The sequence below is a fragment of the Salvelinus fontinalis genome, chromosome 15, assembly GCF_029448725.1.
Source record: "Salvelinus fontinalis isolate EN_2023a chromosome 15, ASM2944872v1, whole genome shotgun sequence".
Lineage (NCBI taxonomy): Eukaryota > Metazoa > Chordata > Actinopteri > Salmoniformes > Salmonidae > Salvelinus > Salvelinus fontinalis.
In genome coordinates, this window is record NC_074679.1 from 4,088,115 (window position 1) to 4,103,716 (window position 15,602).

Genomic DNA, 15,602 nt, shown 5'->3' on the forward strand with positions numbered 1-15,602 from the left:
AGGAGGGATGTTTAGTTTAGAGGGGAGGGATGGTTAGTTTAGAGGGGAGGGATGGTTAGTTTAGAGGGGAGGGATGGTTAGTTTAGAGGGGAGGGATGGTTAGTTTAGAGGGGAGGGATGGTTAGTTTAGAGAGGAGGGACGGTTAGTTTAGAGGGGAGGGACGGTTAGTTTAGAGAGGAGGGACGGTTAGTTTAGAGAGGAGGGACGGTTAGTTTAGAGGGGAGGGACGGTTAGTTTAGAGGGGAGGGACGGTTAGTTTAGAGGGGAGGGACGGTTAGTTTAGAGAGGAGGGACGGTTAGTTTAGAGAGGAGGGACGGTTAGTTTAGAGAGGAGGGACGGTTAGTTTAGAGAGGAGGGACGGTTAGTTTAGAGGGGAGGGACGGTTAGTTTAGAGGGGAGGGACGGTTAGTTTAGAGGGGAGGGACGGTTAGTTTAGAGGGGAGGGACGGTTAGTTTAGAGAAGAGGGACGGTTAGTTTATAGAGGAGGGACGGTTAGTTTAGAGGGGAGGGACGGTTAGTTTAGAGAGGAGGGAGGGTTAGTTTAGAGAGGAGGGAGGGTTCGTTTAGAGAGGAGGGAGGGTTCGTTTAGAGAGGAGGGAGGGTTCGTTTAGAGAGGAGGGATGGTTAGTTTATAGAGGAGGGATGGTTAGTTTAGAGAGGAGGGATGGTTAGTTTAGAGAGGAGGGATGGTTAGTTTAGAGAGGAGGGATGGTTAGTTTAGAGAGGAGGGATGGTTAGTTTAGAGAGGAGGGATGGTTAGAGAGGAGGGATGGTTAGAGAGGAGGGATGGTTAGTTTAGAGAGGAGGGATGGTTAGTTTAGAGAGGAGGGATGGTTAGTTTAGAGGGGAGGGATGGTTAGTTTAGAGAGGAGGGATGGTTAGTTTAGAGAGGAGGGATGGTTAGTTTAGAGGGGAGGGATGGTTAGTTTAGAGAGGAGGGATGGTTAGTTTAGAGGGGAGGGAGGGTTAGTTTAGATAGGAGGGATGGTTAGTTTAGAGAGGAGGGATGGTTAGTTTAGAGAGGAGGGATGGTTAGTTTAGAGAGGAGGGATGGTTAGTTTAGAGAGGAGGGATGGTTAGTTTAGAGAGGAGGGATGGTTAGAGAGGAGGGATGGTTAGAGAGGAGGGATGGTTAGTTTAGAGAGGAGGGATGGTTAGTTTAGAGGGGAGGGAGGGTTAGTTTAGAGGGGAGGGAGGGTTAGTTTAGAGAGGAGGGAGGGTTAGTTTAGAGAGGAGGGATGGTTAGTTTAGAGAGGAGGGATGGTTAGCTTAGAGGGGAGGGATGGTTAGTTTAGAGGGGAGGGATGGTTAGTTTAGAGAAGAGGGATGGTTAGTTTAGAGGGGAGGGATGGTTAGTTTAGAGGGGAGGGATGGTTAGTTTAGAGAGGAGGGATGGTTAGTTTAGAGGGGAGGGACGGTTAGTTTAGAGAGGAGGGAGGGTTAGTTTAGAGAGGAGGGAGGGTTCGTTTAGAGAGGAGGGAGGGTTCGTTTAGAGAGGAGGGAGGGTTCGTTTAGAGAGGAGGGATGGTTCGTTTATAGAGGAGGGTTTGTTAGTTTAGAGAGGAGGGATGGTTAGTTTAGAGAGGAGGGATGGTTAGTTTAGAGAGGAGGGATGGTTAGTTTAGAGAGGAGGGATGGTTAGTTTAGAGAGGAGGGATGGTTAGAGAGGAGGGATGGTTAGAGAGGAGGGATGGTTAGTTTAGAGAGGAGGGATGGTTAGTTTAGAGAGGAGGGATGGTTAGTTTAGAGGGGAGGGATGGTTAGTTTAGAGAGGAGGGATGGTTAGTTTAGAGGGGAGGGAGGGTTAGTTTAGAGGGGAGGGAGGGTTAGTTTAGATAGGAGGGATGGTTAGTTTAGAGAGGAGGGATGGTTAGTTTAGAGAGGAGGGATGGTTAGTTTAGAGAGGAGGGATGGTTAGTTTAGAGAGGAGGGATGGTTAGTTTAGAGAGGAGGGATGGTTAGAGAGGAGGGATGGTTAGAGAGGAGGGATGGTTAGTTTAGAGAGGAGGGATGGTTAGTTTAGAGGGGAGGGAGGGTTAGTTTAGAGGGGAGGGAGGGTTAGTTTAGAGAGGAGGGAGGGTTAGTTTAGAGAGGAGGGATGGTTAGTTTAGAGGGGAGGGATGGTTAGTTTAGAGGGGAGGGATGGTTAGTTTAGAGAGGAGGGATGGTTAGTTTAGAGAGGAGGGATGGTTAGTTTAGAGGGGAGGGATGGTTAGTTTAGAGGGGAGGGATGGTTAGTTTAGAGAGGAGGGATGGTTAGTTTAGAGAGGAGGGATGGTTAGTTTAGAGAGGAGGGATGGTTAGTTTAGAGGGGAGGGATGGTTAGTTTAGAGGGGAGGGATGGTTAGTTTAGAGAGGAGGGATGGTTAGTTTAGAGGGGAGGGAGGGTTAGTTTAGAGAGGAGGGAGGGTTAGTTTAGAGAGGAGGGAGGGTTAGTTTAGAGAGGAGGGATGGTTAGTTTAGAGAGGAGGGAGGGTTAGTTTAGAGAGGAGGGATGGTTAGTTTAGAGAGGAGGGATGTTTAGTTTAGAGGGGAGGGATGTTTAGTTTAGAGGGGAGGGATGGTTAGTTTAGAGGGGAGGGATGGTTAGTTTAGAGGGGAGGGATGGTTAGTTTAGAGGGGAGGGATGGTTAGTTTATAGGGGAGGGATGGTTAGTTTAGAGGGGAGGGATGGTTAGTTTAGAGGGGAGGGATGGTTAGTTTAGAGGGGAGGGATGGTTAGTTTAGAGGGGAGGGATGGTTAGTTTAGAGGGGAGGGATGGTTAGTTTAGAGAGGAGGGATGGTTAGTTTAGAGAGGAGGGATGGTTAGTTTAGAGGGGAGGGATGGTTAGTTTAGAGGGGAGGGATGGTTAGTTTAGAGAGGAGGGACGGTTAGTTTAGAGAGGAGGGACGGTTCGTTTAGAGAGGAGGGACGGTTCGTTTAGAGAGGAGGGGCGGTTCGTTTAGAGAGGAGGGACGGTTAGTTTAGAGAGGAGGGACGGTTAGTTTAGAGAGGAGGGACGGTTCGTTTAGAGAGGAGGGACGGTTAGTTTAGAGAGGAGGGACGGTTAGTTTAGAGGGGAGGGACGGTTAGTTTAGAGGGGAGGGACGGTTAGTTTAGAGAGGAGGGACGGTTCGTTTAGAGAGGAGGGACGGTTCGTTTAGAGAGGAGGGACGGTTCGTTTAGAGAGGAGGGACGGTTCGTTTAGAGAGGAGGGACGGTTCGTTTAGAGGGGAGGGACGGTTAGTTTAGAGAGGAGGGACGGTTCGTTTAGAGAGGAGGGACGGTTAGTTTAGAGAGGAGGGACGGTTAGTTTAGAGAGGAGGGACGGTTCGTTTAGAGAGGAGGGACGGTTCGTTTAGAGAGGAGGGACGGTTAGTTTAGAGGAGGGACGGTTAGTTTAGAGAGGAGGGACGGTTAGTTTAGAGAGGAGGGACGGTTAGTTTAGAGAGGAGGGACGGTTAGTTTAGAGGGGAGGGACGGTTAGTTTAGAGGGGAGGGACGGTTAGTTTAGAGAGGAGGGACGGTTAGTTTAGAGAGGAGGGACGGTTAGTTTAGAGAGGAGGGACGGTTAGTTTAGAGAGGAGGGACGGTTAGTTTAGAGAGGAGGGATGGTTAGTTTAGAGGGGAGAGACGGTTAGTTTAGAGAGAAGGGATGGTTAGTTTAGAGAGGAGGGATGGTTAAGTTTAGAGAGGAGGGATGGTTAGTTTAGAGGGGAGAGATGGTTAGTTTAGAGGGGAGAGATGGTTAGTTTAGAGAGGAGGGATGGTTCGTTTAGAGAGGAGGGACGGTTAGTTTAGAGAGGAGGGACGGTTAGTTTAGAGGGGAGGGATGGTTAGTTTAGAGGGGAGGGATGGTTAGTTTAGAGAGGAGGGATGGTTAGTTTAGAGGGGAGGGACGGTTAGTTTAGAGGGGAGGGACGGTTAGTTTAGAGAGGAGGGATGGTTAGTTTAGAGAGGAGGGACGGTTAGTTTAGAGAGGAGGGACGGTTAGTTTAGAGAGGAGGGATGGTTAGAGAGGAGGGATGGTTAGAGAGGAGGGGTGGTTAGTTTAGAGAGGAGGGATGGTTAGTTTAGAGAGGAGGGATGGTTAGTTTAGAGAGGAGGGATGGTTAGTTTAGAGAGGAGGGATGTTATTAGAAGTTGTTTTATCTTATCTTCTTCAGATGTCTAAACTGTGATTCCATTTTCTCACCACAAAAAAACACAAAGGACATATTGCCTGAAGGAGACGTGTGATTTTTGTGCTCAGTCTCAAAGACATATTTACAGTAGTACATTTTGAGAATGTGTAGAAATATTCCTGAATAAACCTTACCTTGGCCCGTCGAGAGTTACAATACTGGATCCAGCCCAAGTAGACCTGGCAGAAGGAGTCCCTGGAGATACCAGCCAGACGGTGGTCGTAGTCTTGGTCTATGTTGGGGTTAAAGGTCGGGTCCAGGTCCACGTAGTTCCTCTCTCCACAGGCCTTCAGCCCCTCCCTCATCGTCTCATTGGCCAGCCACTCCTCCAGCTTGATAGAGGCTATTACGTAGTATATGATCCCCTGGAGAGAGGAAGTAGGGAGGGAGAGGTGAAGTAGGGAGAGAGAGGGGAAGTAGGGAGAGGGGAAGTAGGGAGAGAGAGGGGAAGTAGGGAGAGGGGAAGTAGGGAGAGAGAGGGGAAGTAGGGAGAGGGGAAGTAGAGAGAAGGGAAGAGAAAGTAGGGAGAGGGGAAGTAGGGAGGGAGAGGGGAAGTAGGGAGGGAAAGGGGAAGTAGGGAGAGGAAGTAGGGAGAGGGGAAGTAGGGAGGGAGAGGGGAAGTAGGGAGGGAGAGGGGAAGTAGGGAGAGAGAGGTGAAGTAGGGAGAGGGGAAGTAAGGAGAGAGAGGGGAAGTAGGGAGAGGGGAAGTAGAGAGAAGGGAAGAGAAAGTAGGGAGAGGGGAAGTAGGGAGGGAGAGGGGAAGTAGGGAGGGAAAGGGGAAGTAGGGAGAGGAAGTAGGGAGAGGGGAAGTAGGGAGGGAGAGGGGAAGTAGGGAGGGAGAGGGGAAGTAGGGAGAGGGGAAGTAGGGAGAGAGAGGGGAAGTAGGGAGAGGGGAAGTAGAGAGAAGGGAAGAGAAAGTAGGGAGAGGGGAAGTAGGGAGGGAGAGGGGAAGTAGGGAGGGAAAGGGGAAGTAGGGAGGGAGAGGGGAAGTAGGGAGAGAGAGGTGAAGTAGGGAGAGGGGAAGTAAGGAGAGGGGAAGTAGGGAGAGAGAGGTGAAGTAGGGAGAGGAAGTAGGGAGAGGGGAAGTAGGGAGGGAGAGGGGAAGTAGGGAGGGAGAGGGGAAGTAGGGAGAGAGAGGTGAAGTAGGGAGAGGGGAAGTAAGGAGAGGGGAAGTAGGGAGAGGCGGAGAGGAAGTAGGGAGAGGGGAAGTAAGGAGAGGCAGTAGGGAGGGGAAGTAGGGAGAGGGGAAGTAGGGAGGGAGAGGTGAAGCAGGGAGAGGGGAAGTAAGGAGAGGCAGTAGGGAGGGGAAGTAGGGAGAGGGGAAGTAGAGAGAAGGGAAGAGGAAGTAGGGAGAGGGGAAGTAGGAAGAGGCGGAGAGGAAGTGGGGAGAGGTGAAGTGGGGAGAGGTGAAGTGGGGAGAGGTGAAGTGGGGAGAGGTGAAGTGGGGAGAGGTGAAGTGGGGAGAGGTGACGTAGGGGAGAGGGGACGTAGGGAGAGGGGACGTAGGGAGAGGGGACGTAGGGAGAGGTGACATAGGGAGAGGTGACATAGGGAGAGGAAGTAAGGGAGAGGTGACGTAGGGAGAGGTGACGTAGGGAGAGGTGACGTAGGGAGAGGTGACGTAGGGAGAGGTGACGTAGGGAGAGGTGACGTAGGGAGAGGAGACGTAGGGAGAGGAGACGTAGGGAGAGGTGACGTAGGGAGAGGTGACGTAGGGAGAGGTGACGTAGGGAGAGGTGACGTAGGGAGAGGTGACGTAGGGAGAGGAAGTAGGGGGAGGAAGTAGGGGGAGAGGAAGTAGGGGGAGAGGAAGTAGGGGGAGAGGAAGTAGGGAGAGAGGAAGTAGGGAGAGAACACAAGTTTAGGAGTTTAGTACATTTCTCATGGGCAGTAGGAGATTGCATATAGGACATCTGTAATAACACCAGATTCGAACCGATAACCTCTCCGGTTTACCTCCAAGCAACCTGCTACCCCAGTGTAGAACTGCAGACTAACAGCAGACTAACAGCAGACTAACAGCAGACTAACAGCAGACTAACAGCAGACTAACAGCCAGGCCTCCCACTCACCTTGACGTAGTAAGTAGTCAGGATACGTCTGAGGTCAAACACCTGAAGCATGGAGGCAGCGCTGTTGTCCGTGATGCTGTAGCCCTCCAGGACGTACTTGGTGACCAGCACTTCCCAGGCCAGCCAGCGCTGTCCGAAGGCCGCGTTGAAGGACAGGACATGTGGCAGGTGACCTGGTTCACAGCAGCAGCAGCTCTCATCCTCCTCCACCCCCTCCGTGATGGCCTCCACCTCCCGCTGCTGGCAGTACGTACCTGGGGGGGACGGGACGGCTTCATAAACATGCTATAATGCTTCATAAACTCTATAACCCGAACAATGACAGGACGGCTTCATAAACATGCTATAATGCTTCATAAACTCTATAACCTAACAACGACGGGACGGCTTCATAAACATGCTATAATGCTTCATAAACTCTATAACCTAACCCGAACAACGTCAGGACGGCTTCATAAACATGCTATAATGCTTCATAAACTCTATAACCTAACAACGACGGGACGGCTTCAGAAACATGCTATAATGCTTCATAAACTCTATAACCTAACCCTAACAACGACGGGACGGCTTCAGAAACATGCTATAATGCTTCATAAACTCTTTAACCTAACCCTAACAACGACAGGACGGCTTCAGAAACATGCTATAATGCTTCATAAACTCTATAACCTAACAACGACAGGACGGCTTCATAAACATGCTATAATGCTTCATAAACTCTATAACCTAACCCTAACAACGACAGGACGGCTTCAGAAACATGCTATAATGCTTCATAAACTCTATAACCTAACCCGAACAACGACGGGACGGCTTCAGAAACATGCTATAATGCTTCATAAACTCTATAACCTAACCCTAACAACGACAGGACGGCTTCATAAACATGCTATAATGCTTCATAAACTCTATAACCTAACAACGACAGGACGGCTTCATAAACATGCTATAATGCTTCATAAACTCTATAACCTAACCCGAACAACGACAGGACGGCTTCAGAAACATGCTATAATGCTTCATAAACTCTATAACCCTAACAACGACGGGACGGCTTCAGAAACATGCTATAATGCTTCATAAACTCTATAACCTAACCCGAACAACGACAGGACGGCTTCATAAACATGCTATAATGCTTCATAAACTCTATAACCTAACCCGAACAACGACAGGACGGCTTCATAAACATGCTATAATGCTTCATAAACTCTATAACCTAACCCGAACAACGACAGGACGGCTTCATAAACATGCTATAATGCTTCATAAACTCTATAACCCTAACAACGACAGGACGGCTTCAGAAACATGCTATAATGCTTCATAAACTCTATAACCTAACCCGAACAACGACAGGACGGCTTCAGAAACATGCTATAATGCTTCATAAACTCTATAACCTAACCCTAACAACGACAGGACGGCTTCAGAAACATGCTATAATGCTTCATAAACTCTATAACCTAACCCGAACAACGACAGGACGGCTTCAGAAACATGCTATAATGCTTCATAAACTCTATAACCTAACCCGAACAACGACAGGACGGCTTCAGAAACATGCTATAATGCTTCATAAACTCTATAACCTAACCCGAACAACGTCAGGACGGCTTCATAAACATGCTATAATGCTTCATAAACTCTATAACCTAACCCGAACAACGACAGGACGGCTTCAGAAACATGCTATAATGCTTCATAAACTCTATAACCTAACCCTAACAACGACAGGACGGCTTCAGAAACATGCTATAATGCTTCATAAACTCTATAACCTAACCCTAACAACGACAGGACGGCTTCAGAAACATGCTATAATGCTTCATAAACTCTATAACCTAACCCGAACAACGACAGGACGGCTTCAGAAACATGCTATAATGCTTCATAAACTCTATAACCTAACCCGAACAACGACAGGACGGCTTCAGAAACATGCTATAATGCTTCATAAACTCTATAACCTAACAACGACAGGACGGCTTCAGAAACATGCTATAATGCTTCATAAACTCTATAACCTAACAACGACAGGACGGCTTCAGAAACATGCTATAATGCTTCATAAACTCTATAACCTAACAACGACAGGACGGCTTCAGAAACATGCTATAATGCTTCATAAACTCTATAACCTAACCCGAACAACGTCAGGACGGCTTCAGAAACATGCTATAATGCTTCATAAACTCTATAACCTAACCCGAACAACGACAGGACGGCTTCAGAAACATGCTATAATGCTTCATAAACTCTATAACCCTAACAACGACAGGACGGCTTCATAAACATGCTATAATGCTTCATAAACTCTATAACATAACCCTAACAACGACGGGACGGCTTCAGAAACATGCTATAATGCTTCATAAACTCTATAACCTAACCCGAACAACGACAGGACGGCTTCAGAAACATGCTATAATGCTTCATAAACTCTATAACCTAACAACGACAGGACGGCTTCATAAACATGCTATAATGCTTCATAAACTCTATAACATAACCCTAACAACGACGGGACGGCTTCAGAAACATGCTATAATGCTTCATAAACTCTATAACCTAACCCGAACAACGACAGGACGGCTTCAGAAACATGCTATAATGCTTCATAAACTCTATAACCTAACAACGACAGGACGGCTTCAGAAACATGCTATAAAGCTTCATAAACTCTATAACCTAACCCGAACAACGTCAGGACGGCTTCATAAACATGCTATAATGCTTCATAAACTCTATAACCTAACAACGACAGGACGGCTTCAGAAACATGCTATAATGCTTCATAAACTCTATAACCTAACCCGAACAACGTCAGGACGGCTTCAGAAACATGCTATAATGCTTCATAAACTCTATAACCTAACAACGACAGGACGGCTTCAGAAACATGCTATAATGCTTCATAAACTCTATAACCTAACCCGAACAACGTCAGGACGGCTTCAGAAACATGCTATAATGCTTCATAAACTCTATAACCTAACAACGACAGGACGGCTTCAGAAACATGCTATAATGCTTCATAAACTCTATAACCTAACAACGACAGGACGGCTTCAGAAACATGCTATAATGCTTCATAAACTCTATAACCTAACCCGAACAACGACGGGACGGCTTCAGAAACATGCTATAATGCTTCATAAACTCTATAACCTAACCCGAACAACGACAGGACGGCTTCATAAACATGCTATAATGCTTCATAAACTCTATAACCTAACCCGAACAACGACGGGACGGCTTCAGAAACATGCTATAATGCTTCATAAACTCTATAACCTAACCCTAATAACGACAGGACGGCTTCATAAACATGCTATAATGCTTCATAAACTCTATAACCTAACCCGAACAACGACGGGACGGCTTCAGAAACATGCTATAATGCTTCATAAACTCTATAACCTAACCCGAACAACGACGGGACGGCTTCAGAAACATGCTATAATGCTTCATAAACTCTATAACCTAACAACGACGGGACGGCTTCAGAAACATGCTATAATGCTTCATAAACTCTATAACCTAACCCGAACAACGACAGGACGGCTTCATAAACATGCTATAATGCTTCATAAACTCTATAACCTAACCCGAACAACGACGGGACGGCTTCAGAAACATGCTATAATGCTTCATAAACTCTATAACCTAACAACGACAGGACGGCTTCAGAAACATGCTATAATGCTTCATAAACTCTATAACCTAACCCTAACAACGACAGGACGGCTTCATAAACATGCTATAATGCTTCATAAACTCTATAACCTAACCCGAACAACGACAGGACGGCTTCATAAACATGCTATAATGCTTCATAAACTCTATAACCTAACAACGACAGGACGGCTTCAGAAACATGCTATAATGCTTCATAAACTCTATAACCTAACCCTAACAACGACAGGACGGCTTCATAAACATGCTATAATGCTTCATAAACTCTATAACCTAACCCGAACAACGACGGGACGGCTTCAGAAACATGCTATAATGCTTCATAAACTCTATAACCTAACCCGAACAACGACGGAACGGCTTCAGAAACATGCTATAATGCTTCATAAACTCTATAACCTAACAACGACGGGACGGCTTCAGAAACATGCTATAATGCTTCATAAACTCTATAACCTAACCCGAACAACGACAGGACGGCTTCATAAACATGCTATAATGCTTCATAAACTCTATAACCTAACAACGACGGGACGGCTTCAGAAACATGCTATAATGCTTCATAAACTCTATAACCTAACCCTAACAACGACAGGACGGCTTCAGAAACATGCTATAATGCTTCATAAACTCTATAACCTAACAACGACGGGACGGCTTCAGAAACATGCTATAATGCTTCATTAACTCTATAACCTAACCCGAACAACGACGGGACGGCTTCAGAAACATGCTATAATGCTTCATAAACTCTATAACCTAACCCGAACAACGACAGGACGGCTTCATAAACATGCTATAATGCTTCATAAACTCTATAACCTAACCCGAACAACGACGGGACGGCTTCAGAAACATGCTATAATGCTTCATAAACTCTATAACCTAACAACGACAGGACGGCTTCAGAAACATGCTATAATGCTTCATAAACTCTATAACCTAACCCGAACAACGACGGGACGGCTTCAGAAACATGCTATAATGCTTCATAAACTCTATAACCTAACCCGAACAACGACAGGACGGCTTCATAAACATGCTATAATGCTTCATAAACTCTATAACCTAACCCGAACAACGACGGGACGGCTTCAGAAACATGCTATAATGCTTCATAAACTCTATAACCTAACCCTAATAACGACAGGACGGCTTCATAAACATGCTATAATGCTTCATAAACTCTATAACCTAACCCGAACAACGACGGGACGGCTTCAGAAACATGCTATAATGCTTCATAAACTCTATAACCTAACCCGAACAACGACGGGACGGCTTCAGAAACATGCTATAATGCTTCATAAACTCTATAACCTAACAACGACGGGACGGCTTCAGAAACATGCTATAATGCTTCATAAACTCTATAACCTAACCCGAACAACGACAGGACGGCTTCATAAACATGCTATAATGCTTCATAAACTCTATAACCTAACCCGAACAACGACGGGACGGCTTCAGAAACATGCTATAATGCTTCATAAACTCTATAACCTAACAACGACAGGACGGCTTCAGAAACATGCTATAATGCTTCATAAACTCTATAACCTAACCCTAACAACGACAGGACGGCTTCATAAACATGCTATAATGCTTCATAAACTCTATAACCTAACCCGAACAACGACAGGACGGCTTCATAAACATGCTATAATGCTTCATAAACTCTATAACCTAACAACGACAGGACGGCTTCAGAAACATGCTATAATGCTTCATAAACTCTATAACCTAACCCTAACAACGACAGGACGGCTTCATAAACATGCTATAATGCTTCATAAACTCTATAACCTAACCCGAACAACGACGGGACGGCTTCAGAAACATGCTATAATGCTTCATAAACTCTATAACCTAACCCGAACAACGACGGAACGGCTTCAGAAACATGCTATAATGCTTCATAAACTCTATAACCTAACAACGACGGGACGGCTTCAGAAACATGCTATAATGCTTCATAAACTCTATAACCTAACCCGAACAACGACAGGACGGCTTCATAAACATGCTATAATGCTTCATAAACTCTATAACCTAACAACGACGGGACGGCTTCAGAAACATGCTATAATGCTTCATAAACTCTATAACCTAACCCTAACAACGACAGGACGGCTTCAGAAACATGCTATAATGCTTCATAAACTCTATAACCTAACAACGACGGGACGGCTTCAGAAACATGCTATAATGCTTCATAAACTCTATAACCTAACCCGAACAACGACGGGACGGCTTCAGAAACATGCTATAATGCTTCATAAACTCTATAACCTAACCCGAACAACGACAGGACGGCTTCATAAACATGCTATAATGCTTCATAAACTCTATAACCTAACCCGAACAACGACGGGACGGCTTCAGAAACATGCTATAATGCTTCATAAACTCTATAACCTAACAACGACAGGACGGCTTCAGAAACATGCTATAATGCTTCATAAACTCTATAACCTAACAACGACAGGACGGCTTCATAAACATGCTATAATGCTTCATAAACTCTATAACCTAACCCGAACAACGTCAGGACGGCTTCATAAACTCTATAACCTAACCCGAACAACGTCAGGACGGCTTCATAAACTCTATAACCTAACCCGAACAACGTCAGGACGGCTTCATAAACTCTATAACCTAACCCTAACAACGACAGGACGGCTTCAGAAACATGCTATAATGCTTCATAAACTCTATAACCTAACAACGACGGGACGGCTTCAGAAACATGCTATAATGCTTCATAAACTCTATAACCTAACCCGAACAACGACGGGACGGCTTCAGAAACATGCTATAATGCTTCATAAACTCTATAACCTAACCCGAACAACGACAGGACGGCTTCATAAACATGCTATAATGCTTCATAAACTCTAAAACCTAACCCGAACAACGACGGGACGGCTTCAGAAACATGCTATAATGCTTCATAAACTCTATAACCTAACAACGACAGGACGGCTTCAGAAACATGCTATAATGCTTCATAAACTCTATAACCTAACAACGACAGGACGGCTTCAGAAACATGCTATAATGCTTCATAAACTCTATAACCTAACAACGACAGGACGGCTTCAGAAACATGCTATAATGCTTCATAAACTCTATAACCTAACAACGACGGGACGGCTTCAGAAACATGCTATAATGCTTCATAAACTCTATAACCTAACCCGAACAACGACGGGACGGCTTCAGAAACATGCTATAATGCTTCATAAACTCTATAACCTAACCCGAACAACGACAGGACGGCTTCATAAACATGCTATAATGCTTCATAAACTCTATAACCTAACCCGAACAACGACGGGACGGCTTCAGAAACATGCTATAATGCTTCATAAACTCTATAACCTAACAACGACGGGACGGCTTCAGAAACATGCTATAATGCTTCATAAACTCTATAACCTAACCCGAACAACGACGGGACGGCTTCAGAAACATGCTATAATGCTTCATAAACTCTATAACCTAACAACGACGGGACGGCTTCAGAAACATGCTATAATGCTTCATAAACTCTATAACCTAACCCGAACAACGCCAGGACGGCTTCATAAACATGCTATAATGCTTCATAAACTCTATAACCTAACAACGACGGGACGGCTTCAGAAACATGCTATAATGCTTCATAAACTCTATAACCTAACCCGAACAACGACGGGACGGCTTCAGAAACATGCTATAATGCTTCATAAACTCTATAACCTAACAACGACGGGACGGCTTCAGAAACATGCTATAATGCTTCATAAACTCTATAACCTAACCCGAACAACGACAGGACGGCTTCAGAAACATGCTATAATGCTTCATAAACTCTATAACCCTAACAACGACAGGACGGCTTCATAAACATGCTATAATGCTTCATAAACTCTATAACCTAACCCGAACAACGTCAGGACGGCTTCAGAAACATGCTATAATGCTTCATAAACTCTATAACCTAACCCTAACAACGACAGGACGGCTTCAGAAACATGCTATAATGCTTCATAAACTCTATAACATAACCCTAACAACGACGGGACGGCTTCAGAAACATGCTATAATGCTTCATAAACTCTATAACCTAACCCGAACAACGTCAGGACGGCTTCAGAAACATGCTATAATGCTTCATAAACTCTATAACATAACCCGAACAACGTCAGGACGGCTTCATAAACATGCTATAATGCTTCATAAACTCTATAACCTAACAACGACGGGACGGCTTCAGAAACATGCTATAATGCTTCATAAACTCTATAACCTAACAACGACGGGACGGCTTCAGAAACATGCTATAATGCTTCATAAACTCTATAACCTAACCCGAACAACGTCAGGACGGCTTCATAAACATGCTATAATGCTTTATAAACTCTATAACATAACAACGACGGGACGGCTTCAGAAACATGCTATAATGCTTCATAAACTCTATAACCTAACAACGACGGGACGGCTTCAGAAACATGCTATAATGCTTCATAAACTCTATAACCTAACCCTAACAACGACAGGACGGCTTCAGAAACATGCTATAATGCTTCATAAACTCTATAACCTAACCCGAACAACGACAGGACGGCTTCAGAAACATGCTATAATGCTTCATAAACTCTATAACCTAACCCGAACAACGACGGGACGGCTTCAGAAACATGCTATAATGCTTCATAAACTCTATAACCCTAACAACGACAGGACGGCTTCATAAACATGCTATAATGCTTCATAAACTCTATAACCCTAACAACGACAGGACGGCTTCATAAACATGCTATAATGCTTCATAAACTCTATAACCTAACCCTAACAACGACAGGACGGCTTCAGAAACATGCTATAATGCTTCATAAACTCTATAACCCTAACAACGACAGGACGGCTTCATAAACATGCTATAATGCTTCATAAACTCTATAACCTAACCCTAACAACGACAGGACGGCTTCAGAAACATGCTATAATGCTTCATAAACTCTATAACCTAACAACGACGGGACGGCTTCAGAAACATGCTATAATGCTTCATAAACTCTATAACCTAACCCGAACAACGACGGGACGGCTTCAGAAACATGCTATAATGCTTCATAAACTCTATAACCTAACCCGAACAACGACAGGACGGCTTCATAAACATGCTATAATGCTTCATAAACTCTATAACCTAACCCGAACAACGACGGGACGGCTTCAGAAACATGCTATAATGCTTCATAAACTCTATAACCTAACAACGACAGGACGGCTTCAGAAACATGCTATAATGCTTCATAAACTCTATAACCTAACAACGACAGGACGGCTTCATAAACATGCTATAATGCTTCATAAACTCTATAACCTAACCCGAACAACGTCAGGACGGCTTCATAAACTCTATAACCTAACCCGAACAACGTCAGGACGGCTTCATAAACTCTATAACCTAACCCGAACAACGTCAGGACGGCTTCATAAACTCTATAACCTAACCCTAACAACGACAGGACGGCTTCAGAAACATGCTATAATGCTTCATAAACTCTATAACCTAACAACGACGGGACGGCTTCAGAAACATGCTATAATGCTTCATAAACTCTATAACCTAACCCGAACAACGACGGGACGGCTTCAGAAACATG

General features: G+C 45.0%; 1 protein-coding gene across 1 annotated transcript in view; it reads right to left on the reverse strand.

Annotated features, from left to right (window-relative positions):
- The window catches only part of pcnx1 (pecanex 1), a 172,667-nt gene that overhangs the window by 25,005 nt on the left and 132,060 nt on the right, over positions 1 to 15,602 (reverse strand). The window contains exons 27-28 of the mRNA XM_055862468.1: positions 6,241 to 6,494; positions 4,303 to 4,533 (exon numbers count right to left, since the gene is read on the reverse strand). Coding sequence (XP_055718443.1) covers positions 4,303 to 4,533; positions 6,241 to 6,494 — 485 coding nt within the window. The remainder of the gene's footprint in view (positions 1 to 4,302; positions 4,534 to 6,240; positions 6,495 to 15,602) is intronic.